The sequence below is a fragment of the Pelophylax lessonae genome, assembly GCF_965119305.1.
Source record: "Pelophylax lessonae genome assembly, chromosome: 1".
Taxonomy (NCBI): domain Eukaryota; kingdom Metazoa; phylum Chordata; class Amphibia; order Anura; family Ranidae; genus Pelophylax; species Pelophylax lessonae.
Genome location: NC_138768.1, coordinates 552,624,769 through 552,651,217, shown reverse-complemented (window position 1 = coordinate 552,651,217; position 26,449 = coordinate 552,624,769). Strand labels below are relative to the sequence as shown.

Genomic DNA, 26,449 nt, shown 5'->3' with positions numbered 1-26,449 from the left:
TGTTAAATCAAAGGGAATAAAGCACATCTTAACATCACGACACCATCCACAGGTCTGGAACGCTTTAACCAGATAATTAAAATGACCTAAAGATACATCTGCACAAGGGACTCATATTCAGCAAAGCTATTCCTACTGTTCTCCAACAATACGGGTCAGCTCCTCGTATTGCTATTGGGAAATCTCCTGAAAGACTGTTGATAGGTCATGATTATGGAACCCCACTCAGAAGTTTGAAGGCACCAAATACAGTAACATAACCACTAAACCTGTGAACTAGAATGGAGAGGTATCAGGTCAAAGCAAACACTTACGTGAAGCAAAAAGAACTGCCAAGACAAGTACCCTCATTCCTGGCTGGTGGGTGAGGATGCAGAAACCAGCAACTAAGTCAATGTTTAACCCTAGTCAATCTAATCCTGCATGAATCTATGGCCAATTGGAGCCATTACCCATAGCACGGAGCAGGGGTCTTCAAACTATGGCCCTCCAGTTGTTCAGGAACTACAATTCCCATCATGCCTAGTCATGTGTGTGAATGTCAGAGTTTTAAAATGCCGTAGTTTGAGGATCCCTAGCGTGGAGGATGGATCAATTTAACACGTGAGCAAGTTGGTGCCTGTTGAAGCTCCTTTGGTCAGGCAGGACCTCACTCCTAAGTGGCTTACTTAAAGCGGAGTTCCACCCTAAAATTATACTTACCTCCATCTTCTCGCTCCGGGTCACCTGAAAAACAAATGGCTAATCACAATTTTTTTTACTCCAAACGGCGATTGTTCACTTCCTGGCTTGCAATGATTCCTGGGTAGGGTTGAGCGAACACCTAGATGTCCGTGTTCGACGGGTTCGGCCGAACTTTAAAAAAAAGTCCGGGTCCGTGTCCCGGACTTTTACCAAACTTTTCCCGGACACCGAACCCCATTGAAGTCAATGGGGACCCGAACTTTAAGGCACTAAAATGGCTCTAAAACACCAAAGGAAAGGGCTAGAGTGCTGCAAATGGCAGCAAAACGTAATTAAGAGCATGGCAAGTGCTCTGCAAACAAATGTGGATAGGGAAATAACTTAAAACAACAAAAAAAAAACAGAAAAATAAAACAATGTTCTTCTTCATCTCTGAAGGACGAGGCCCATATGGAGTAGGAGGGAGGTTGAGGTGGTGGTGGATGTGGCGGTGACATAGGCGTGCGCACAGGGTGTGCTGGGTGTGCCTGGGCACACCCTAATCACCTAGGGCACATAGCATTGCCAGTGAGGAGATGGGAAAGATCTCCCTGGGACCTGCTCTGCTCTATTTCTCCTTGCCTACAGGTACATGGCCCCGATACATTACTCTCCCTGCTGGCAAACACATGCATGTGTATTTCAACTTTGGGGTGCACACCTTAATGCAATAGGCTGCGCACACCTATGGGCGGTGTAGGTGGAAGCGGCGGTGGAGGAGGACCAGGGCCGGATTAACAGCATCATGGGCTTGGTGCTGAGGATTTTGAAGGGCCTTAAGGGCCGTGCCTTGCCATGCACCCAGAGGAGGAAGGGTGCAGCCATGCATGCCTAATTCAACATGGGATGCTGTCTCTGAAGCCCATAAACACATCCATGCATCGCCAACTGTCCCTCCTTGTCCGGCCTTCACGCTGTGTGGGGAGGTTCTGAGGGTGCTGCCTGGGGAAGCGAGCATAGAAGCCAGACTTCTGTGTTTACAAGTGACAGAAGAGCGGTAACAGTGAATATGGCCAACCCGGGGCCTATATAAAAGGTAGGGGCCTGGAGCTGCAGCTCCAATAGCCCCTACATTAATCTGGCCCTGAGGAGGAGGACGAGGTAGCCAACACTGCTTCTTTTCAAAAATTTTAAATGAGGGTACACCCCAAACGAGTGAGAAAGAGCAAAAATGGAACAATGGGTGGGTAAGGTCGGTATCCATTGCTATTCTGCATAAGGTACGGAAAAGTCCCGTGGGATCCATGCCTGGTTCATTTTAATGAACGTGAGCTTGTCCACATTGTCTCTGGACAGGCGGCTGCGCTTGTCTGTTATAACGCCCCCAGCCGTGCTAAATACCCGTTCAGATAATACACTGGCTGCAGGGCACGCCAGCACCTCCAAGGCGTAAAGGGCAAGCTCAAGCCATGTGCCCAATTTGGAGACCCAGAAGTTGAAGGGGGCAGACCCGTCATTCACTACATGTAGGCGTGTGCACACATACTGCTCCACCATGTTGGTAAAATGCTGCCTCCTGCTAAGACGTTCCATCTGAGCTGCTGGTGCTGCTGTTTGTTGTGGCGTGCTGACAAAGCTTTTCCACATTTCGGCCATGCTAACCCTGCCTTCTGAGGTGCTGGCGGTGCCCTGGTTGCGTTGGCGACCTCCTCCTCCTCCTCCTCTGCCTTGTGCTTCCACTGTGGCCCCGCTGTCAGATGGGAATGCCAGCAGCATGGCGTCTACCAGCGTGCGCTTGTACTCGCGCATCTTGCGATCGCGCTCCAGTGAGTGAATTAAGGACGGTACGTTGTCCTTGTAACGGGGATCCAGCAGCGTGGCCACCCAGTAATCAGCACAAGTTAGAATGTGGGCAACTCGGCGGTCGTTGTGGAGACACTGCAGCATGTAAATCATGTGTGCCAGGCTGCCCAGAGGCAACGAAAGGCTGTCCTCTGTGGGAGGTGTATCGTCCGTGTCCTCTGTATCCCCCCAGCCACGCACCAGTGATGGCCATGAGCTGGCCTGGGTGCCACCCTGCTGTGAACATTATTCCATCTCCTCCTCCAGCTCCACCTCCTCCTCATCCTCCTCATCCTCCAGAACTGTGCCCCTGCTGGACAATTGCGTCCCTGGCGTTTGCGTGTGCAGGAACCCACCCTCGGAGCCCCTTGCGAATGACTGCCCTGAAAGCCTTGGAAATGTTACCTCTTCATCCTCCTCCTCCTCCTCATCCTGTGCCACATCCTCTTCCATCATCGCCCGAATTGTTTTTTCAAGGAGGCATAGAAGTGGGATAGTTAAGCTGAGAACGGCGTCATTGCCACTGGCCATGTTGGTGGAGTACTCAAAACAGCGCAACAAGGCACACAGGTCTCGCATGGAGGCCCAGTTAAATTAAATAGCGGAATAGAAAATATGATCCAAAAAAAGTGTATGTATATCACACGTACACAACCACACTGGGCCCCAATTACTATTGTTTGTACCCCTAAAAGGCTAGATGAGGAGTAGGGGGAGTATGGAACAGGCAGCACCCTCAAACCTTCAGAAGTATGAGATGAACCCCAACAACTTGGAAAGGTGGATCTCTCTCACACGTACCGACACAGACTATCCCGCAATTCAATTGATCCTCAAAGGTTTTTATTGAATAGCGGAATAGGAAATATGATCAAAAAAAGTGTATGTATCTCGCACGTACACAACCACACTAGGCCCCAATTACTATTGTTTGTACCCCTAAAAGGCTAGATGAGGAGTAGGGGGGGTATGGAACAGGCAGCACCCTCAAACCTTCAGAAGTATGAGATGAACCCCAACAACTTGGAAAGGTGGATCTCTCTCACACGTACCGACACAGACTATCCCCCAATTTAACTGATCCCCAAAGGTTTTTGATTAAATAGCGGAATAGAAAATATGATCCAAAAAAAGTGTATGTATATCACACGTACACAACCACACTAGGCCCCAATTACTATTGTTTGTACCCCTAAAAGGCTAGATGAGGAGTAGGGGGAGTATGGAACAGGCAGCACCCTCAAACCTTCAGAAGTATGAGATGAACCCCAACAACTTGGAAAGGTGGATCTCTCTCACACGTACCAACACAGACTATCCCCCAATTTAACTGATCCCCAAAGGTTTTTGATTAAATAGCGGAATAGAAAATATGATCCCAAAAAAGTGTATGTATATCACACGTACACAACCACACTAGGCCCCAATTACTATTGTTTGTACCCCTAAAAGGCTAGGAGTAGGGGGAGTATGGAACAGGCAGCACCCTCAAACCTTCAGAAGTATGAGATGAACCCCAACAACTTGGAAAGGTGGATCTCTCTCACACGTACCAACACAGACTATCCCCCAATTTAACTGATCCCCAAAGGTTTTTGATTAAATAGCGGAATAGAAAATATGATCCCAAAAAAGTGTATGTATATCACACGTACACAACCACACTAGGCCCCAATTACTATTGTTTGTACCCCTAAAAGGCTAGGAGTAGGGGGGAGTATGGAACAGGCAGCACCCTCAAACCTTCAGAAGTATGAGATGAACCCCAACAACTTGGAAAGGTGGATCTCTCTCACACGTACCAACACAGACTATCCCCCAATTTAACTGATCCCCAAAGGTTTTTGATTAAATAGCGGAATAGAAAATATGATCCCAAAAAAGTGTATGTATATCACACGTACACAACCACACTAGGCCCCAATTACTATTGTTTGTACCCCTAAAAGGCTAGGAGTAGGGGGAGTATGGAACAGGCAGCACCCTCAAACCTTCAGAAGTATGAGATGAACCCCAACAACTTGGAAAGGTGGATCTCTCTCACACGTACCAACACAGACTATCCCCCAATTTAACTGATCCCCAAAGGTTTTTGATTAAATAGCGGAATAGAAAATATGATCCCAAAAAAGTGTATGTATATCACACGTACACAACCACACTAGGCCCCAATTACTATTGTTTGTACCCCTAAAAGGCTAGGAGTAGGGGGAGTATGGAACAGGCAGCACCCTCAAACCTTCAGAAGTATGAGATGAACCCCAACAACTTGGAAAGGTGGATCTCTCTCACACGTACCAACACAGACTATCCCCCAATTTAACTGATCCCCAAAGGTTTTTGATTAAATAGCGGAATAGAAAATATGATCCCAAAAAAGTGTATGTATATCACACGTACACAACCACACTAGGCCCCAATTACTATTGTTTGTACCCCTAAAAGGCTAGGAGTAGGGGGAGTATGGAACAGGCAGCACCCTCAAACCTTCAGAAGTATGAGATGAACCCCAACAACTTGGAAAGGTGGATCTCTCTCACACGTACCAACACAGACTATCCCCCAATTTAACTGATCCCCAAAGGTTTTTGATTAAATAGCGGAATAGAAAATATGATCCCAAAAAAGTGTATGTATATCACACGTACACAACCACACTAGGCCCCAATTACTATTGTTTGTACCCCTAAAAGGCTAGGAGTAGGGGGAGTATGGAACAGGCAGCACCCTCAAACCTTCAGAAGTATGAGATGAACCCCAACAACTTGGAAAGGTGGATCTCTCTCACACGTACCAACACAGACTATCCCCCAATTTAACTGATCCCCAAAGGTTTTTGATTAAATAGCGGAATAGAAAATATGATCCCAAAAAAGTGTATGTATATCACACGTACACAACCACACTAGGCCCCAATTACTATTGTTTGTACCCCTAAAAGGCTAGGAGTAGGGGGGAGTATGGAACAGGCAGCACCCTCAAACCTTCAGAAGTATGAGATGAACCCCAACAACTTGGAAAGGTGGATCTCTCTCACACGTACCAACACAGACTATCCCCCAATTTAACTGATCCCCAAAGGTTTTTGATTAAATATCGGAATAGAAAATATGATCCCAAAAAAGTGTATGTATATCACACGTACACAACCACACTAGGCCCCAATTACTATTGTTTGTACCCCTAAAAGGCTAGGAGTAGGGGGAGTATGGAACAGGCAGCACCCTCAAACCTTCAGAAGTATGAGATGAACCCCAACAACTTGGAAAGGTGGATCTCTCTCACACGTACCAACACAGACTATCCCCCAATTTAACTGATCCCCAAAGGTTTTTGATTAAATAGCGGAATAGAAAATATGATCCCAAAAAAGTGTATGTATATCACACGTACACAACCACACTAGGCCCCAATTACTATTGTTTGTACCCCTAAAAGGCTAGATGAGGAGTAGGGGGAGTATGGAACAGGCAGCACCCTCAAACCTTCAGAAGTATGAGATTGTGTTCACTGTACCCCACAAAGATTGAGTTCACTGCACCCCACAATGATTGTGTTCACTGCACCCCACAAAGATTGTGTTCACTGCACCTCACAAAGATTGTGTTCACTGTACCCCCCAAAGATTGTGTTCACTGCACCCCACAAAGATTCTGTTCACTGTACCCCACAAAGATTGTGTTCACTGCACCCCAAAAAGATTGTGTTCACTGCACCCCAAAAAGGATGTTGTTCACTGCACCCCAAAAAGGATGTTGTTCACTCCACCCCAAAAAGATTGTGTTCACTGCACCCCACAAAGATTGTGTTCACTGCACCCCAAAAAGATTGTGTTCACTGCACCCCAAAAATGATTTTGTTCACTGCACCCCAAAAAGGATGTTGTTCACTGCACCCCAAAAAGGATGTTGTTCACTCCACCCCAAAAAGATTGTGTTCACTGCACCCCAAAAAGATTGTGTTCACTGCACCCCACAAAGGATTTTGTTCACTGCACCCCAAAAAGATTGTGTTCACTGCACCCCAAAAAGGATGTTGTTCACTGCACCCCAAAAAAGATTTTGTTCACTGCACCCCAAAAAGATTGTGTTCACTGCACCCCACAAAGGATTTTGTTCACTGCACCCCACAAAGATTGTGTTCACTGCACACCAAAAAGGATTGTGTTCACTGCACCCCAAAAAGATTTTGTTCACTGCACCCCAAAAAGATTGTGTTCACTGCAGCCCAAAAAGATTGTGTTCACTGCAGCCCAAAAAGATTGTGTTCACTGCAGCCCAAAAAGATTGTGTTCACTGCAGCTCACACACAGAAAAATGGATGTGGATCACTGACACCTGCCTATCTCCAATCCCACACCACACAGCAATATCGATTGTAGTTTGTAGAACACAGTTTCCCTAAAATTCAGCAGACTCTGTCCCTAACAGGATTGAGAAGAGATCGTAGATCAGGATTGAGTGCAGACCCCACCCCCCACACAGCAATATCGATTGTAGTTTGTAGAAGACACTGACCCTATAATTCAGCAGACTCTATCCCTAAAATGCCTACAACTCGCCCTGCCTAAACACTCCGACCTGTCCCTCAATTCTATCCGGACACAAATGGTTTTTTCCTGCCTATCTTTCCCTAATCAGCAGCCAGCACGTTGATGTGTGCTCTGTCCCTGAATCTAAGCAGCATAATGACGCCGCTGCGGCTGCCTCGAACTTATAAAGACTTGGTCACATGCTTCAGACGGCCAATCACAGCTACTGAGACATTTGCAGGCATGGCTGGGATGGCTTAAGGCACACCAGTTAAACGATTGTTGATTGGCTGTTGAAAGCCCGCCATGAAAAGAGCGCCAAAGCATGCAAAACCCGGAAATAAAACGACCGAACACGGATTTTTACCCGAACATACAGTAAAGTGTCCGTGTCCGTGTTCGGGTACAAAAAATCCAATTATTCGGTACGAACACGAATAATACAGTCCGTGTTCGCTCAACACTATTCCTGGGAGCTGAACGTCATCGCTCCCAGGAATCAATGCGCCTGCACCGGCCCCGACGTCAGTTCCGGTGCGGGCGCCGTCATACCTTGCTAAACAGCTTCTGGGCATGCCCAGAAGCTGTGCAGGGATGACGCTGCGGCACCGGAAGTGACGGCAGGGCCGGTGCAGTGCATCGTGGGACCGAAGAAGACGGAAGAGGACACAGAAGAGAATCACGCTGGCTTCAAGCTGCCCACACCTGAGATGGCAGCGCTGGACAATACATTTTCAAGGTAAGTATTTCTTCTTGCAGGTAAGTGCAACCCGGGACAGATCAGAGGCTAGCCATTGTGGAATGCACTAGCCCTGACTGTCCCGGGGGTATTTTTATTAAAAAAAAATTTCCCAGGGTGGAACTCCGCTTTAAGATTAGACACCCATCGCTATCACACAGCCACAAACCTTTGGAAGCACTGCAAAACACCTTCAATTCCAATGAATTGGGAGAGTGGAGCAACAAAACTTTACCTAGACACCTGCCTGGCTATGTACTTTGTAATGTTATAAAGTTTCAAACTTGTGTATTTATTAGGTTTGGTGTATCTTCCATTTAAGAAAGTGTTAAGGCATTTCTGCTTTAAGAGATAGCAGGAGTTGGAGCAGGACATTTGTGTGATAAGATTAACAATGGTGTCTTGTTAACAGTCTGTCTGCACTTCTGAGACACAACACTCACAGTACGGCCAAAGAGAGCAATACAAAACCCGAGAGATGTTCTAACCTTTCCGCAGCTAAATTAAAAACGGTGACTATAGATACATTTTAATCTCAAACATGGACTACACCTTCAAAAAGGAGAACACTGCAGATCTTATAATCTGATGTTACTGGGCTATTGTGGTCCGAATACCGTGATGAAAATGCTAATTTGCTGTTGCCAGTTATTGTTAAAAAAACAAACCTTGGTTTATATTTGGGTTAATCTTTAATAAATATGGTGAAACTGGGAAAGGGGCACTCCATTAATAAGTTAACATGCATAGCATCTGTTCTCTCTTCAGTCCAGCACCTGATGAGGGTGGAGGGGAGAGCGTAGTAGGAAGGAGTGAAGTTACAATGAAGCTTTGTTCTGTAAGCACATGGCTGGGTTCCATCTCAAGGGACGGCTTTCTGAGGAGGACAGAGAATGGTTTGAGAAACTGTTTTTGGAAGGGCCTAATCTACATTTCCCTATAACAAGAACCATTGTGTAGAGTTGAAATCCTTGATGCCTTTTTATTGCATTTATAAGGGAAGGGAATTACCAATTTAACTGAGCCTGTCACTCGTTAACTTTTCTAGTGCCACTTGTTTATTTCAAAAAATAAAGAAATAGTGACATGTTTTCCATAAGTGCGTTTTATAAATGCTACAATAGTTCTTAGCACTGTCATTTCAGTGCTCATTAAAAAATCATGTTACCTGACATTTCAATTATGTTACCTAACATGACCTCTAATCCATTGTCCCCCACATAACTGCTCTTTTCACATACTGTACACACATACAGTATGTAAATGGTGTGGCTGATTTAGTAATAGAGTAGAACATGTTAACTTTCAAGGGGAATTTTACCTATTGAATGAGGTGAAACAAAGTAAAAATTCACTTTGCAAAAAATACCCAATCATGCATATTTGATTAGATGATTTAAGTCAGCCCAACTTCATTTAATTCACTTAGCTAGGTAAATGTCTTCTTTGCAAGGTACATTTTCACTTAAAGTGATACTTAAGTCTCGTTTTTTTTGTTTAGTTTCAATAGTTTTTATTGAGCTTTGACAAGCATAACAAGGATAAACAGCCAAGTGATCAAATCAAAGCAGTACAAATGGAGTCAAGGTATAGAGTGCATAACAGTAAGATAAGGCCAGAGATGTATAGTAACTAAGTAGAACTACTTCACTACTGTACTTAGGTACCGAAAGGCAGTATCTGTACTTTCCTAGAGTATAATTTTTTTCTCCTACTTCCACTTTTACTTCACTACATTTTTTCGATGATTTCAATACTTCTACTCCGATATTTTTTTTTGTGCTGCATAGTTACTCGTTACAATTATAAAAATTACCACTGCCAGAACAGTAGATGGCAGGTTTCATGAAGCTCAAAACATGTGTATTATCAGCGCATACGAAAATAAAAGCTACTGTATGTATAAATAAAAGCTGCATTTGAAATAATAAAAAACAATATGATGTTTAAACTTTTGACTTCTTTCTTTAATAACTACATAACACAGTACTTGTACTTTTACTTTCAGTACTTGAGTAGCAATTTTTTTTTTCAAAACTACTGGTACTTTTACTTTCAGTACTTGAGTAGCAAAATTTAAAAAAAAACGACTTGCAATACTTAAGTACAAAAAATGTTGAATACTTTAGTACTTCTACTCAAGTCACTTTTTGATTGAGCACATGTACTTTTACTCAAGTATGGGTTTCGAGTACTTTATACAACTCTGGATAAGGCAGCTACAAGTATCATTATAGCATAGCATACGTATACAGGTAAGTGAACATATCCATAACACGTTTGACATCGCCCCCCGGGCACCCCAAGGGGAACAAACTGTGCTCCGGGAGGATGACAGGAGAGAGACCAATACAGGTTCACATACCAACATTGTGAACAATCTTATAACCAGTAAAGATATCAACATGCCCAGAATGTAGAGCAAGGTACACAAAGTTGACCCGGACACCAAGGCAGTTCACTTGGAGGAGGTACAGGCTAGAGAGGCAAAATGGTGGGGAGGAGAGACAAAAAGGGGGACAGGAACGGAGGAAGGGAAGGGTAAAAGAGAAGAGGGGGAAAAGGGTGAGAAGAAGAGGACAGGGAGAGGTCCAGCTAGATCCAGGCAATTAACTCATGGTATCATATCAGTCTGAGACCGTGCACTTGGGGTGAGATAACCAAACTTCCCACTTCCTCCTAAACGAGGGAGCGGCAAGATTGGCAATCGCAAGCGTTCTTTCCATCATACAGTGGTGGTTAAGTGCAAGGATGACTTCATTGTAAGAGGGGGGTACAGGAGATTTCCAGTGTGTAGCTATAGCAGTTTTTGCTATGAGAAGCAGGTGTATGATAACCGTTCTATGGCAAAGTTTAAAGTCATGAACTCGTTTTTTTTTTGTTTAAAAATACCAAACATGTCATACTTACCTGCTCTGTGCAGTGGTTGTGCACAGAGCAGCCCAGATCCTTCTTGTAAGGAAAGAAACGGCCGCACATCCAGAAATTCCAATTGCCTTTAATTTCCAAAGTGATGACAACGTGATGACACCAAAGACACCAACATAGGGTCACGTAAGCCCAGATCCTTCTCTTTTTTGGCTCTCCTGGCCCCTCCCTCCTGTTATGTGCCCCCACAGAAAGCAGCTTGCTATGGGGGCACCCAAGCCGAGCGGCAGCTCTGTGTGTCCATTCAGACATATAGTCACGGTTTGGCTCCTTCCCCTCTCTGTCCTGATTAGCTGACTGACTTTGATTGACTCGTCCAATCAGGAGGTAGAGTCTCGGACTGCCAAGTCTCTCCTGCACATCACTGGATCGACATGGGGCTCCGGTAAGCATTAGGGGGGCTACTGCACACAGAAGGTTCTTTATCTTAATGCATAGAAATGCATTAAGATAAAAACCTTCTGCCTTTAAAATCACTTTAAATTAGTGAAAGGACTAAAGCTGCTTGTATTCCAGCAAAAATATTTTTCCTTGCACACAGTTGGGTATTCTTTGAAGAGTTATTGTCACTTTGCTTCACCTCATTCACTAATGATAACCTCACCTTACAAAGTAAGCATGCTCTACTCCTCCAGTAAATCCGGGTAATTGTAAGAAAAAAAAAAAACAGCAAGAAGCTCTATATGTGGTGCTTGAAGCTTGGGATTTTTCCATCTATATCTCAAATCCTATAGGTTTATATTGCAAAGAAGCTCCCTGTAGACCTAGGAGAAAGAATTCTCTCATACACCCAGTGATCACTAAATTAAAGCGGAACTTCAATCACTCAATTTTTATTTACTGTTTTAAATCTTTGTGCTGCTAACCTTTGTAAATAGATAAGAAAGTATATCATATTTACTTGATTTAAACTTTTTACATTTCTTTCGTTACTTTCTGGTTTCCAGGCTTAGGCAAATGATGCCATACTTCCCATGAGTCTTGGGGAGTGGAGGAGGGATCTTCTCAGCTAAGCACACCCCCCAGCCTGCATTCCTGAGCTAAGGGCAAATGGATTTAAGGAAGTAAATGCTACATGAATCATCCAGTATGGGGATTGACACAGTTGTGTCATTTTTTGCTGGTCCTGCACTCAGCCTATTCAGGATATGGTATCATTAAGGATGTGGATACTTTATATAATCGAGCTGTATAAATATATAACTTTGCCATTACCGTTAATTACCACTGGTCTACTACACTGACTAATACACTCAGCTCTATTGAGTATATCATTGATTTCACATTATACCTTGTTACTTTCTGAGGCATACAAGCTTAACCACTGTTTGAACTTTAGCATCCTGTACTGCCCTCTGCTTCGATTTCATCGGAGGATGTGTGGAGGGATTCCATTTGATCATTATTAAGACTGTACCAACAAGTGTCTGATTTGTATTTACAGGTTAAATAGTGAGCCTGAATGTTACCCGCAGATTTATATGGCCGTTTTTGGGCTAACACAATAAAAGGGCATTTTTCCAGACTTCACTCTGACCCTTATAATTTACCACCCTTCTGTACAGTTTCAGCCGACTATTTTACTGGTCTGTGTGGGGGTGTGGATGAGACCCCTGGGGGTGTTTTACCGACAATGCTGTCAATTTTAATTCCTGTTGTGTCACCAACCTTTTGCATATAATAGTTTTTCTATACTAATTGTTAATAAAGTTATTTGAGGAGAGACTGTGGTTTGACCCCTTTTGTAGGACAACTAGTAGGTTCTTTCCCAATATCCTACTGTTCATTATTCATCATGTTCTAGGGGCATCACCTATAAATTGTTAGGTGTGTTGGTACTCCTCCGTGGTTTGCCCTATATAGACTGGACCTGCCTGGATCCAACTGTAGCTTTGAATTCTTATACATGAATCATCTGCCCTTACTCAATATGGCCAAGGCCAAAAATTAAATCAAGGTGATTTATGAGCAAAATAAAGCATGGAGAAATGGAAGGATGGGTGAGCTTACTTTGAATAGTAAGAATGAAATAAACTGTGTTTTTGGTTTATGGTGCTCAGATGCAGTGTAGTTCCGCTTGTTAAACATCAGCATTTTAAAGGCAAGGGAAGTGCTTCAATCATACAGACATGGTGAAGAGTTAAAATTTTGTTCTGTTTTGTTCTAACACTATAATACTATGTAGCCAGGTTTCCAGCCCTTTACAGGGTGGAAGTCACATAGCCTAAGGACCCACAGCTGGACTGCAGCCTATGGTTTGCCTTCTGCTTTAGGATTGGTCAGTGTGACTGTGACACACAGGATCAGGAGAAAGGAGGACACTGTTTGGCTGCAAGGCAGTCTGGGGACTAAAAAACTCTGACATGTTTGACATAAACTCCGACATGTTTCACCCAATCAGATTGGGCTTCTTCGTCTTTTCCCTGAAGAAGCCCGAACTGATTGGGTGAAACATGTCAGAGTTTATGTCACCAAAAAGTAATGTCCTCACTTCTTCTTCTCCCTGAAGAAGCCTGATCTTATTGCGTGAAACATGTTGGAGTTCATGTCATCATGCAAGTGATGTATGTGACGTCACCAGGCACGGCAGCCGCCCCAGCTACAACTGTACTAGTCTCCATGGCTAAGTGGAGCACTGTATGCTAGTGAAGCAGATGGAGGATCCCGATGGAGTGAGCCGCACCTGACACTGCCATCTGGTGGGCTGTGGATGTGTCACGATCCGGGGTCAGGCTCGAAGACCAGTAGCTATAGCAGTCGCAGGGCACACAGGAACCAGCAGGATAGGAACACTGACAGGTCACCCAGGCAGATGACGCAGGCTCACCTGAGGTGCGGAGTCTAAGTACTAACCGGTCTTCACCAGTGCTCCTGAAGGTGGAGATGGATTTTGCTGCGTGTTAGCACCAGGTCGCGGTCCTCAAGATCGCCCCACCAGGAGGTGAGCAAGTCAGAGTCCAGTAGCAGATAGGGATTAAGCTGAAGCGTAGTCAAGGAGTAGCCAAAGGTCGGTAACCAGTAGTTGCAGGTTGGGATCAAACAGAAGAGTAGTCGAGGAACAAGCCAAGTGTCGATAACGGATAGTAGCAAGGATACAGACGGCAGCAGGAGAGACAAGCGAGATATCGGCTGTTGAAGGCACAATATTCTGGCGACCAGGAAGTGCAAAGACATGGCTTATAACAGGAAGTTCATGGGAGGAGCAAAGGGTTCAAGGTTCAAGGCAATAAAGATTCACAGCAGGATCATTCAAGGATTTGTCCAGGGAGCTGTCCAGCATTCCAGGATAGCTCAGCGAGTAGAGTCATTGCCAGACACCATGGAGGTCCCAGGTTCAAGTCCGGGTCCTGACAGTACTCCCCTCCTCCCAGGACGTCCGCTGGACGTCTTAGGACCAGGTTTAAGAGGAAACCTCTGGTGGAACTCCCTTGTTAATCTAGGGGCATGAACATTTTCTTCTGGCTCCCAGGAATTTTCTTCTGGTCCATATCCTTCCCATTGAACCAGATATTGTAATTTATTCCTAAAGATCCTGGAATCAAGAATTCTCTCCACTACAAATTCTTCTTCACCCTGTACTTCAACAGGTGGAGGAGGCGGAAGAATTCTTCCAGGAAAGGGATTTTCCTTAAATGGCTTGAGCAGTGATATGTGAAAAACCGGGTGAATTCTCATACTGTCGGGAAGTTTTAAACGGAAAGTGACTGGGTTGACCTGAGCAGAAATTTGGAAAGGTCCCACAAACTTTTGTCCCAACTTTGCAGATGGAACATGGACCTTCAAATTTTTGGTTGATAACCAAACCTTGTCACCCACTTGAAAGGTAGGAAGTGATCGGCGATGTCTATCAGCAGCCTTCTTGTAAGATTCCTGAGCCTCCTTCAAAGTCTCAATTAATTTCTCCTGAATCTCTTGCAACATAGTTAATCTGTTGGCTACAGCAGGAATTGGAGTTGAGATAGGGAGATCAGGAATAAAAACTGGATGATAACCATTGTTTAAGAAAAACGGGCTTTGAGAGGTTGAGCTATGTCTAGAATTGTTGTAAGAAAACTCTGCCGTGGGAAGATAGTCCACCCAGTCGTCCTGAAGATAACTAACAAAACATCGAAGGTACTGTTCTAAAGTTTGATTGGTCCTCTCAGTCTGACCATTAGACTGAGGATGAAAAGCAGAAGACAGGTTGATTGCTACTCCTAAAGCTGAGCAAAAGCTTTTCCAAAACTTTGAAGTAAACTGTACTCCTCGATCTGACACAACGTCTTCAGGAATTCCATGTAGTCTGAAGACTTCTCGAACCATCAACTCTGCAGTTTGTTCCGAAGAGGGTACCCCCTTAACTGGTATAAAGTGAGCCATCTTGGTGAGGCGGTCAACGACCACCAAGATAGTGGTCATTCCTTTTGAGGGGGGTAAATCAACCACAAAGTCCATAGAAAATGACCCCCATGGTCTTGATGGGATAGGGAGTGGTTGGAGCAACCCCAAAGGAGAAGCTCGGGGTGTCTTATTGCGTGCACAGGTCAAGCATGAGGCTACATACCTTTTAACATCTTTCTTGTACCCAGGCCACCAAAAGGAGCGTGATAAAAGTTCCTCTGTTTTAGAAACTCCAAAATGTCCAGCAAGTTTTGAGTCATGACTCAACCGGAGGACTTCAACCCGAGCAGACTCAGGTACATAGAGGCGATGCGTTTTAATCCAAAAGCCATTCTTGAACTCAAGACTGATGTCCATAGGAGGATTATTGAGGAGTGAGTCATTCTCGTAACCTTCTTTGAGGAGACTCAAGAATGCCTTTGAACTTGTGACACCTAGGAAGTTCTTTTGAGGCAGGATAGTGCATTCAGCATGGTTCTCCAGGGAAGGCCCTGATAACATCCGTGATAAGGCATCAGCCTTACCATTTCTTGACCCAGGTCTATATGAGATAATAAAATTAAATCTAGAAAAGAACAGCGACCAACGTGCTTGTCTAGAAGACAATCTTTTGGCCGAACAAATGAATTCTAAATTTCTGTGATCAGTGAGAACGGTCACAGGATGCTTAGTACCTTCCAGCAAATGCCTCCATTCGGAAAAGGCTTCCTTAATTGCCAGTAACTCCTTATTCCCTATGTCATAATTCCTTTCAGCTGAAGACATTAAACGAGAAAAGTAAGCACAAGGATGAAGCTGCATCTTTTCACCGCTTCGTTGAGAAAGGATAGCTCCTACAGCAGAGTCAGAAGCATCCACTTCCACTACAAAAGGTAGCTCAGGATTGGGATGTACCAATACTGGTGCAGAAGTGAACAGAGTCTTTAACTTATCAAAAGCAGCCTGAGCATTAGATGACCACACAAAGGGCACCCCTTTCTTTGTCAGCTGTGTAATCGGAGCTATCACCTTAGAGAAATTTCTTATGAATTTCCTGTAGAAATTGGCAAACCCGATGAATCTTTGAATTTCCTTAACGTTTCCAGGGACAGGCCAATCTACTACTGCTCTAATCTTCTCAGGATCCATGCTTACTCCATCTGGTGAAATAATATACCCCAGAAACTGGATCTGGGTTTGTTCAAACTCACATTTTTCCAATTTGATATAAAGTCGATTCTGCCTCAATCTTTCAAGGACAGTGCAAACATGCTTGCGATGCTCCTCTAGGTTATTGGAAAAAATGAGGATGTCATCCAAATAAGCAACTAGAAATTGGTCCAACAGATCTCGAAAAACATCGTTGATGAAGTGTTGAAAGGTTGCAGGGGCATTACAAAGACCAAAAGGCATAACCAAGGACTCGAAGTGTCCGTATCTGGTTCTAAAGGCGGTTTTCCATTCATCTCCTTGGCGGATACGAACAAGGTTATAAGCCCCCCGCAAGTCAAGCTTTGTAAAAATCTTGGCAGAACGAAGTCTTTCCAACATTTCAGAGATCAACGGGAGAGGATAACGGTTTTTAATAGTAACTTTATTCATGTGCCTGTAATCAATGCATGGACGTAAGGTAGAGTCTTTCTTTTCAACAAAGAACAAGGCTGCTCCAGCAGGGGATGTTGAGTGTCTAATAAACCCCTTCTCTAAATTCTCATCAAGCCACTCCCTGAGCACCTTTAATTCAGGTTCTGATAAATTGAATAGGCGGCCGAAAGGTATTTCTGCACCTGGGAGTAGCTCAATGGGGCAATCATATGGGCGATGAGGAGGTAACTGGTCGGCGTTCTTCTTATCACAGACATCCTGAAACTCATGGTATTGTGGAGGCAGTTTAGGATATGACTGTGCTGTAACCACATCCAACTGTGTTTCCTTAATCTGTGGAGAACTAATTGGACAAGGCTCTCTACAGTATTCCTCACAATGGGGGGATGTAAAATGTATAACGCGTGCTTCCCAATTGATTGAGGGATTATGGGTGGAAAACCAAGGGATGCCCAAGATCACAGGAAATTTAGGTGACGTAATCAGCTGAAAACTGATGGTCTCAGGAGCAACTTTGAAATCCTGCTGAACAAATGGAGTAGCAGAGAAACGCATGCCACTCTTACTTGCAAACATTCCCAGCCTCTCCTTCCTCCTTTCTGTAAGTCTCTGATCAATTCTGATACATAATTGGATGAAGGCATCAAGATCATCAGGAGTATCAACTCTAGCGAGCTCATCCTTTACCTGTTCAGAAAGCCCTCGGCGGAACTGACTCTTTTGCGCAGCAGGGTTCCAAGTAGTATCTGCAACCCAACATCTGAATTCTGCTGTGTACTCAGCGACAGAGCGCCTTCCCTGCCTCAGACTATGCAGCTTTGCTTCAGCAGTAGCACAGCGGTTGGGATCATCAAAAACCTGATCCATTGCGGTCAAAAAGGTCTGCAGATTATTTAAAATGGCACTGTCCTGCTCAATATATGGGGAGGCCCAAGCTAGAGCTTCTCCAGTCAGAAGTTCGAGAATCAAGGTTACCTTTCTCTTCTCAGAAGGAAATGCAGCAGGGTGTGTTTGGAAATATAAACGACACTGATTTAGGAAACCTCTGTAATGATGGCGGTCTCCATTAAACTTGGATGGTAAAGGCTGAGGCATATGTGTGATAGTATCACCTCGGTCCAGTAGTAGTCTCTGCAGAGCATGAATCTCCTTCTGTTGTCTTTCCAATAGACTTTCTAGTTTATTAACTTTTTCTTGGCAGGTAACACCAAATTCTTGCAGCTCAGCAATTTGTTGCCTAAGAGGAGTCACGATGCTTGCTATAGCGGCCTCCATGTTTTGGGCCAGAATATTCTGTCCCGATCCGGGGTCAGGCTCGAAGACCAGTAGCTATAACAGTCGCAGGGCACACAGGAACCAGCAGGATAGGAACACTGACAGGTCACCCAGGCAGATGACGCAGGCTCACCTGAGGTGCGGAGTCTAAGTACTAACCGGTCTTCACCAGTGCTCCTGAAGGTGGAGATGGATTTTGCTGCGTGTTAGCACCAGGTCGCGGTCCTCAAGATCGCCCCACCAGGAGGTGAGCAAGTCAGAGTCCAGTAGCAGATAGGGATTAAGCTGAAGCGTAGTCAAGGAGTAGCCAAAGGTCGGTAACCAGTAGTTGCAGGTTGGGATCAAACAGAAGAGTAGTCGAGGAACAAGCCAAGTGTCGATAACGGATAGTAGCAAGGATACAGACGGCAGCAGGAGAGACAAACGAGATATCGGCTGTTGAAGGCACAATATTCTGGCGACCAGGAAGTGCAAAGACATGGCTTATAACAGGAAGTTCATGGGAGGAGCAAAGGGTTCAAGGTTCAAGGCAATAAAGATTCACAGCAGGATCATTCAAGGATTTGTCCAGGGAGCTGTCCAGCATTCCAGGATAGCTCAGCGAGTAGAGTCATTGCCAGACACCATGGAGGTCCCAGGTTCAAGTCCGGGTCCTGACAGGATGTATTGCAGTGTATGTGCATTCCCCAGATAATGACGGCAGAAGGGGACTGGATCCACTGGATTGGGTGAGCTGCTGTGTGGACCCCCTTTTACACCATCTGCTTTGGCGCTCTCTCTCTCTATATAAGTTTCAAGAGAATTACTGCACAGCATCAGCTGTATACTTTGAGGTGCTTCCAAGTCTAGCCTCTATGGAGCTGTATTGACTTTAGATACGTCTACCACTTCCTACTATACTGGAACTGTTCACTGTCCCATCTGGATGGACACTGTGTCACAGCTACTTGATTTATTTGGAGATTCTACCTGTGATCCTATTGAGTTTCAAGTATGTGGACTCTAAAACTTTCCTTCAGGCTAAATAATAAACACTGATTTGGGTTATTTTCATCAAAGAAATGTAGCAGAATTAAATTTGGCTTAAATATATGAAGAAAGATTTTTTTTTTTTACAATTTTTGGCCTTTTTTTGTTTATTTAACAAAAAAATCTAATCAAAACAAAAAAAAAAAAAAAAAAAAAAAAAAACAGTGGTGATTAAATACCACCAAAAGAAAGCTCTATTTGTGAAAAAAATGATAAAAATGTCATATGGATACAGTGTTGCATGACCACGCAATTGTTATTCAAAGTGCGACAGCGCTGAAACCTGAAAATTGGCCTGGGGAGGTAGGGGGTAAACATGCCCAGTATTGAAGTAGTTAAGCTTGTGCACAAGTGATAATAGGAACTGAAATGAAGGGGCATTACAGGTAATTGCAATATTCGTTTTTTTTTTTCTTTAATAACTAGACAACACAGGGGATTTAATATCGGACTTAAATTTGATACAATATGATACGATACAATATTTTTTGGGAAATGCACACAATGACACATTAAAATAGAACACAATCCTTGAGAGGATCCCTGAGATGACACTTAAAGGAGATGTACAGCCAAAGCTTGTTTGGCTGTACTTCTCCTATGGCCCACAGGAGTGCAGTCTGTTCTGCACTCTTGTGGCCCATTTTCAGCAGAGAGCGGTCTGAAGTCTGCTATCTGCTGATGTCACAGAAGTTTGTCCAACACCCAACCAACACCCGGCAACCTGCTGAGAGCCTGAGCCGGCTGCTCCACAGCTCAGCGATCCAGTAAGTGAGGAGGGAGAAGAGCAGAGAGCTGCTGACTGACAGTCACCATCTCTCTGCTCGGGGGGCTGTCAGAACTGAGCCATCGGCGGTGTTCGGTCGCACGGTTCTCAGTGTAGAGGCGCCGGGGGACAGATGCAACATCGGACCAATGCTGCATCCACCTAGGTAAGTGTAATTGGGGAAAAAACAGAACCCCATACATCTCCTTTAAGGGAGATCTATATTTACAGCATAGGCTTTCATTTTATAATAGCAGCATTGTAATAGTAATACAAACAATAGTTATTTTTGACAATCCAATATAAGCTTACTTGAAACATTTTTTCTTTCAAGTTGTGAGTTCTGCTATTTACTTTCAATTTCTACGAACTAAATATCCCATGGTACCTTGCTTCCTGCAAACTGTGATCCCTGTACTGACTCCACCTCCTGAAACTCCTCCTCCCAGCACCTCTGTAGATAAGAAGGTAGACTCTGTGCAATGTGTGACACAGCAGTGCCTACTAACAGAGCATAGTGAATACGTGTCACTAAGTCCCGGTTCACACTTGTGCGATGCGGGAAGGCTGCGAATCTGCCATATGCGATACGCAGGGGGTGTCAATTAAATGTTAACGACATCCCCAGTTTGATCGCATATCGCAGTGCGATCTGACAGTTCGCACAGGATCCGATCCTGATGCGGCTGAAAAAAAGGGTCCTGTGCGTCTTTTGTGCGGGTGCAGTGCGAATTTCAGCCATACAAAGTGTATGGCTGAATTCGCACCGCACATCCGATCGCATGTAATGAAGGAGCAGTGCACTCCGATATTACATGCGATCGCCGCACTCGCAAGAGTGTGAACCGGCCCTGAATTCAATGTGTGAGGATTTTCACAAAGTTTGAAAACTTGAGTACCAGTACTGACCAGTGAAGCTCTGGCACAGGTCTGTTAAACCACAGGATGGTGTTAAGCTCCTGGAGGGACATGGTCTTCTTCCAAAGTAGGGCAAGAAAAGAATGCATTCATAGAATGCAGGGACTCCCTGGACACACTAAACTCAATAAGAGAATTATCAAAAGTGCATGATATACTGTATGGAGGCTGGTAGTATTCCTAGCTTGGCATAATGCTACACCTGCCAGATTCCAGTTAAATCCACTGGTTTTATCATAATCTTAAAAATATTCTGTTTTCAAGTGTTCTTTTAACCACTTGCTGACCATTCGCTGCAGTTATATGGCGGCAGGTCGGTAGATTGCTGTACGGCGGTCCGCAGGAGTGACCCTGGGGGCGCACGCGCGCGCCCACTTGCCAGCGTGGAAACCAATTCACAGGGACAGCTGCCACGATTCCCATCGGGCACCCACGATCGCTCCCTGTAAAGAGAGAATGGCAGTCTGCTGTTGTAAACACAGCAGACCATTGTTCTCTTTGGAATCAATGCAGAGCTCCTGTTATATAGCAGAAAGTGAAAAAATATTGTTTTTTTTTTCAGAGTTGTTGCTCTTTTTCTGTTTATAGCGCAAAAAATAAAAACTGCACAGGTGATCAAATACCACCAAAAGAAAGCTATATTTGTGTGAAAAAAAGGACATTTTATTTAGGTACAGCGTCGCATGACAATTGTCCGTTAAAATAACACAGTGCCGAATCGCAAAAAATGGCCTGGTCATTAAGGGGGGAAATCTTCCGGTCCAGAAGTGGTTAACTTGACTTACCTCTAGGAAGTGGTCAGCTGCATCATGCAGCAGCATCACCAAGGTTCCAGCACGCATGTAATTAGCACAATAGGAGAATGTAATCAGGATAACGGTGGCAAAGTGATGTACTGTCTGCTCCTTAAGGTCCTGTAAACAATGCATCAAGACAATTGCAGTTAAGTAAAATAGATATCTTCCTAAGTAACAGGTTTATAATTATTTTGCACAATTAACATACCGTATGTTATTGCTCAGTTTTAATAATTTATTATCAACAGCATCTATGTATTTCCATTTTCGAATCAAATTACAATATATTTTATAGTTGTCTGCCCAAGGTTCCCATGTATCTTTGTGTTCAATTAGGCTTTAGAGAATTTTAAACCTAAATATTACTTTCTTTGCCGAAGAGTACACCAAAAATAAAAATCTTGAAGAAACTTATACTCCTAACTACAATTTTAAAAAAAAAATGTAAAAACAGGATTTTTTACTTATAGTTCCTGGCACAGAGCCCAGACACAAAACTGACAGGCAGGGAGGGAGGAGGAGGATAGAGGGGGACACAGGAGAGCTGCAGATAGCAGCAGCTGACGGAGGCACATAAACTGACCACGGTGTAAGGGCCCAGCAGCCATGATATACCGTGGTCAGTTTACAAGAGTGGGGCAGAAACTGGCAGGATCAGACAGGTATTTCAGGTGTTACAGGGGGGCAAATTACACAGCACAAGCACTGTGCTGTATAAAATGCTTTAAAGGAGCAGGATCCAATTTTTTTTTTAAGGTTAACAAATGCTTTAAGCTAAAGAGTGCTCTACAAAAGTACAAAGATATTCCTGAAGATGTCACAGGTGACAAAACTTATCTTCATTGCAGTGCTGCTGACTTTCTGTACAAATGTATCTTGTACATTGAATCTCTTTATCTTCAATACTATGTGAGTGCATTTTTAATTAAGAAATAGCTAACAGAGAACATTATGGTTTGTTTTTATTTTGTTTGACAGAGGGATTCAATTCAGTGGTGGAACTACCGGAGTCGCACAAATCACACTTGCAACCTGGCCCTGGTGTTCTGTCACTGTGGGAGGGGGGGGGGGCAAGCAGTGTTGCCAGTAAAAAAGGGCACTTTTCTGGTGTCTGTTAACAGTAGAAAAGTGCCCGTTAAAACGACACTTGTCCCTGAGCTTCCTCTCCCACGCGCGCCCCCTCTTTGCAGTCGCTTTCACATCACCGCACACCGTTGTATCTGAGCTTCCCCTCCCCCCACACCCCCTCCTTGCGCACCTGACCAGCAAACCCCTTCCCCCCCCCAACCCCTGCCTGAGCCAAACTCCACCAATCTCAGCAGAATACTAATCATACTACTTAGCCAGCTCCGGAAATGCGCATGCACAGTTCTGGAGCCGGCCGATTAGTAATCAGCTGAGCTTGGCTCAGTCTCGGCTGGGCTCGGCTTGAGTGAGGGCAGCTGTTGGTCAAATGCGCAAGGAGGGGGCGCAGGGGAGAGAGGATGCACTGGGACAAGTGTGTGACGTGAAAGCGACTGCAAGGAGTGGGTGCAGGGGAGAGGAGGACCAAAACCTGCAGGCAACTACAGGAGGCCAGTGTGTGATAGCTCTGTGGGTCAGTCAATCACTTTATGGGGAGTCACTGATGTAAGGGCGAGTGTAGACCCTAAGGTAAGGGAAGACACTGATTTAAAGGTCCTCCTTATATCAGTGTCCTCACTCTTCTCTTACATCAGTGAACCCCTTTACTTTACCTGATACTTTTGGTCATGTACTCGCCAATACCAAGTACCGATACCTTTGTGGTGTGATTTTGAGCTCATACAAAATTAATAGGCTCAAATCGCACTGCAAAGAGTTGCATGCAATTTCAATAGGAATGTGGTGTGATTCCTGTCTGAAACGTATGCTGTTTTCTGCACCACTCCTGTGTGAACCCAGGCTGAAATCATTATGACAAGCCTGGGTGTACACAGGAACAATGCAGGAAACCACATGAGTTTCAGACAGGAATCACACCATATTTCTGTAACAATCTCATGTAATTCTTTGCAGAGCGATTTGAGCCCATTCACTTTGTATGGGTTCAAATTGCACCACAAAGCGTATTGGTTTCGGGTATTGTAGCATTTTCACAAGTATGAGTGAAAATACTCAGTATAGGCTTTGGTGCAACCATAGTGGATATGTATACACACTATTTAAAGTCATACTCCTATGGTGGGTAATATAGACATAGCTGTTTATTTATTTACACACGTATATATTAAGTTGGCCGGATCAAGAACGCTCTCCAGGAGTTAGGTGTATGTGTGTCAAAGTCAACAATCATGAGAAGACTTCACCAGAGTGAATACATAGGGTTCACCACAAGATGTAAACCATTGGTGAGTCTCAAAAACAGGAAAGCCAGATTAGAGTTTGCCAAACAACATCTAAAAAAGCCTTCACAGTTCTGGAACAACATCCTATGGACAGATGAGATCAAGATCAACTTCTACCAGAGTGATGGGAAGAGAAGAGTATGGAGAAGGAAAGGAACTGCTTATGATCCAAAGGATACCAACTCATCAGTGAAGCATGGTGGTGTTAGTGTCATGGCATGGGCATGTATGGCTGCCAATGGAACTGGTTCTCTTGTATTTATTGATGATGTGACTGCTGACAAAAGGAGCAGGATGAATTCTGTAGTGTTTCAGGCAATATTATCTGCTCATATGCCAAATGCTTCAGAACTCATTGGACGGCGCTTCACAGTACAGATGGACAATGACCCGAAGCATACTGCGAAAGCAACCAAAGAGTTTTTTAAGGGAAAGAAGTGGAATGTTATGCAATGGCCAAGTCAATCACCTGACCTGAATCCGATTGAGCATGCATTTCACTTGCTGAAGACAAAACTGAAGGGAAAATGCCCCAAGAACAAGCAGGAACTGAAGACAGTTGCAGTAGAGGCCTGGCAGAGCATCACCAGGGATGAAACCCAGCGTCTGGTGATGTTTATGCGTTCCAGACTTCAGGCTGTAATTGACTGCAAAGGATTTGCAACCAAGTATTAAAAAGTGAAAGTTTGATTTATGATTGTTAATCTGTCCCATTACTTTTGGTCCCTTAAAAAGTGGGAGGCACATATACAAACTGTTGTAATTCCTACACCGTTCACCTGATTTGGATGTAAATACCCTCAAATTAAAGATGAATGTCTGCAGTTAAAGCATGTGTCCCAATATTTATGGACCTGACTGTATGTCCCAAATTATCACAAGTAATAACTTGCAAGATTCACTTTAATTTAATGCATGTACGTATCTATCAATGATTTATGTAATATCTGTAATATCATTCTTAAAGATCAGGAAGGTGTCCTCCTTCAATTAAGCGAACATACAGTAAATGCAAATTCTGCACTATAAACTTCACCCAATATTTTTAAGTACAGTCTGTATGTGTAACTATTGCCTCTACGTAGGAAGGTAAATCATGATTGCACAGCAAAATGCTACAATACATTAAGCAAAAATATGGTAAAACCATACACTTTAGCAGAAAGGACACAAAATAAACATACCTTTCTTTTTACATCAAAAGCTAAAGTGATGAGCATCGATGAGTAAAATCCCAGCTGCAGCATGTAATACCAGTACAAGGAGGACACCAATGGCTGTAGAGAGGTGAACCACAAACATATTTATTAGGCTATACAGTACATGAAAGAAATAATTTCTAAATCTATATATTCTACAATTCCTGAACATCCTGCCTTATGTGAGGCCCAATGTCCACCCCAAAATGAGTAAGATATCTGATCCAGCCAGCGACACCAATATCGCACATCTAAAATCAATACCATACGTATTGCAATCAGGGAAATAATTTGTTAAAGCGAGGCTGTCTCTGGCAAAAGGTCTCCAACAGTTTTGCATTTATTTGTGACCCCTGTGCCAACAATCCTGCCAAGTAAACCACAATAATCTGGAACAAATTTATACTGGGGCTATACTGCAAGTATATCTGTTTGCTATTAAGGCCCCTTTCACACATACGGTCCTATCAGATTAGCCTGTCAGTCTTTCAGGCGGACCTGATTGGATCCTCCATGCATCTCTATGGGGCAGCGGATGTCAGCGGAGACATCTCCACTGACACCCGCTGCCATCCGATCCGATCCTGTCCGTCAAATTCAGACGGATGGAAATCCTATTTTCCATCCGTCCAGCGGATGGGATTGGATGAGAATGGACAGGCGGTCTGTTCTCATCCGATCTCCCCATAGAGGACAGCAGGGATCTGACAGCTCCGTCTCCGCACACAGAGCAGAGACGGAGCTGTCATCCGCCTGCTCAGCGGGGATCGGCGGATCAATCCCCGCTGAGAAAAACGGAGTCCGTTGGCGGAATGGACAGGTGTGAAAGGGGCCTAAGACACTTAACTATTGGTTGGCAGCCAGGCTGTATTTACCAATAGGCACAGTAGGCGTGTACCTATAGACTGCAGAGGCAAATATTTTTTTCCTATATAGTTATCATGCTCGCACATTTTTTCTCCATTCATCAGAAAAATATAATTATCTCATATAGGCATAATTACACATTGGGGTTTTTTTACTAAAGGCAAACAGACTGTGCTCTTTGCAAGTGCAGTTGCACTCTGCAAAGGTATTTGCTCCAGAGCTTAGTAAATGAGGTAAAGCTTTACTTTGCAAAGAATACCTGCAAAGAAAAAATAAAAAAAACTGAATTTTTGCTTGCACATGATTGAATGCTGGAATTCAACCGAGCTGCTCTTTATTTACTAACCTGTGGAGAAAATGCACTTGCAGAGTGCAACTGTGCTTGCAAAGTGCGCAGTCTATTTGTCTTTAGTAAACCAACTCTATTGTCATAATATAGTAATCAGATCAGGACCAGTTAGGCTCTATTCGCATTAGTGCTTCTCCAAAGTCACATGATTTCCAGTGCAACTTTAGAGCGCGACTTTGGGTCGACATTTGGTGCGACGTTGATCCGATTTTACAT

The 26,449-nt window shown here is 44.0% G+C and overlaps 1 protein-coding gene across 2 annotated transcripts in view; it reads right to left on the bottom strand.

Moving 5' to 3' along the window:
• LOC309553939 (ceramide synthase 4-like) overlaps positions 1–26,449 on the bottom strand; it is a 205,248-nt gene that overhangs the window by 28,107 nt on the left and 150,692 nt on the right. For both annotated transcript variants that reach the window (XM_082255444.1, XM_082255443.1), the window contains exons 7-8: positions 25,003–25,095; positions 21,441–21,569 (exon numbers count right to left, since the gene is read on the bottom strand). In XM_082255444.1, the coding sequence (XP_082111570.1) occupies positions 21,441–21,569; positions 25,003–25,095 (222 nt within the window). The remainder of the gene's footprint in view (positions 1–21,440; positions 21,570–25,002; positions 25,096–26,449) is intronic.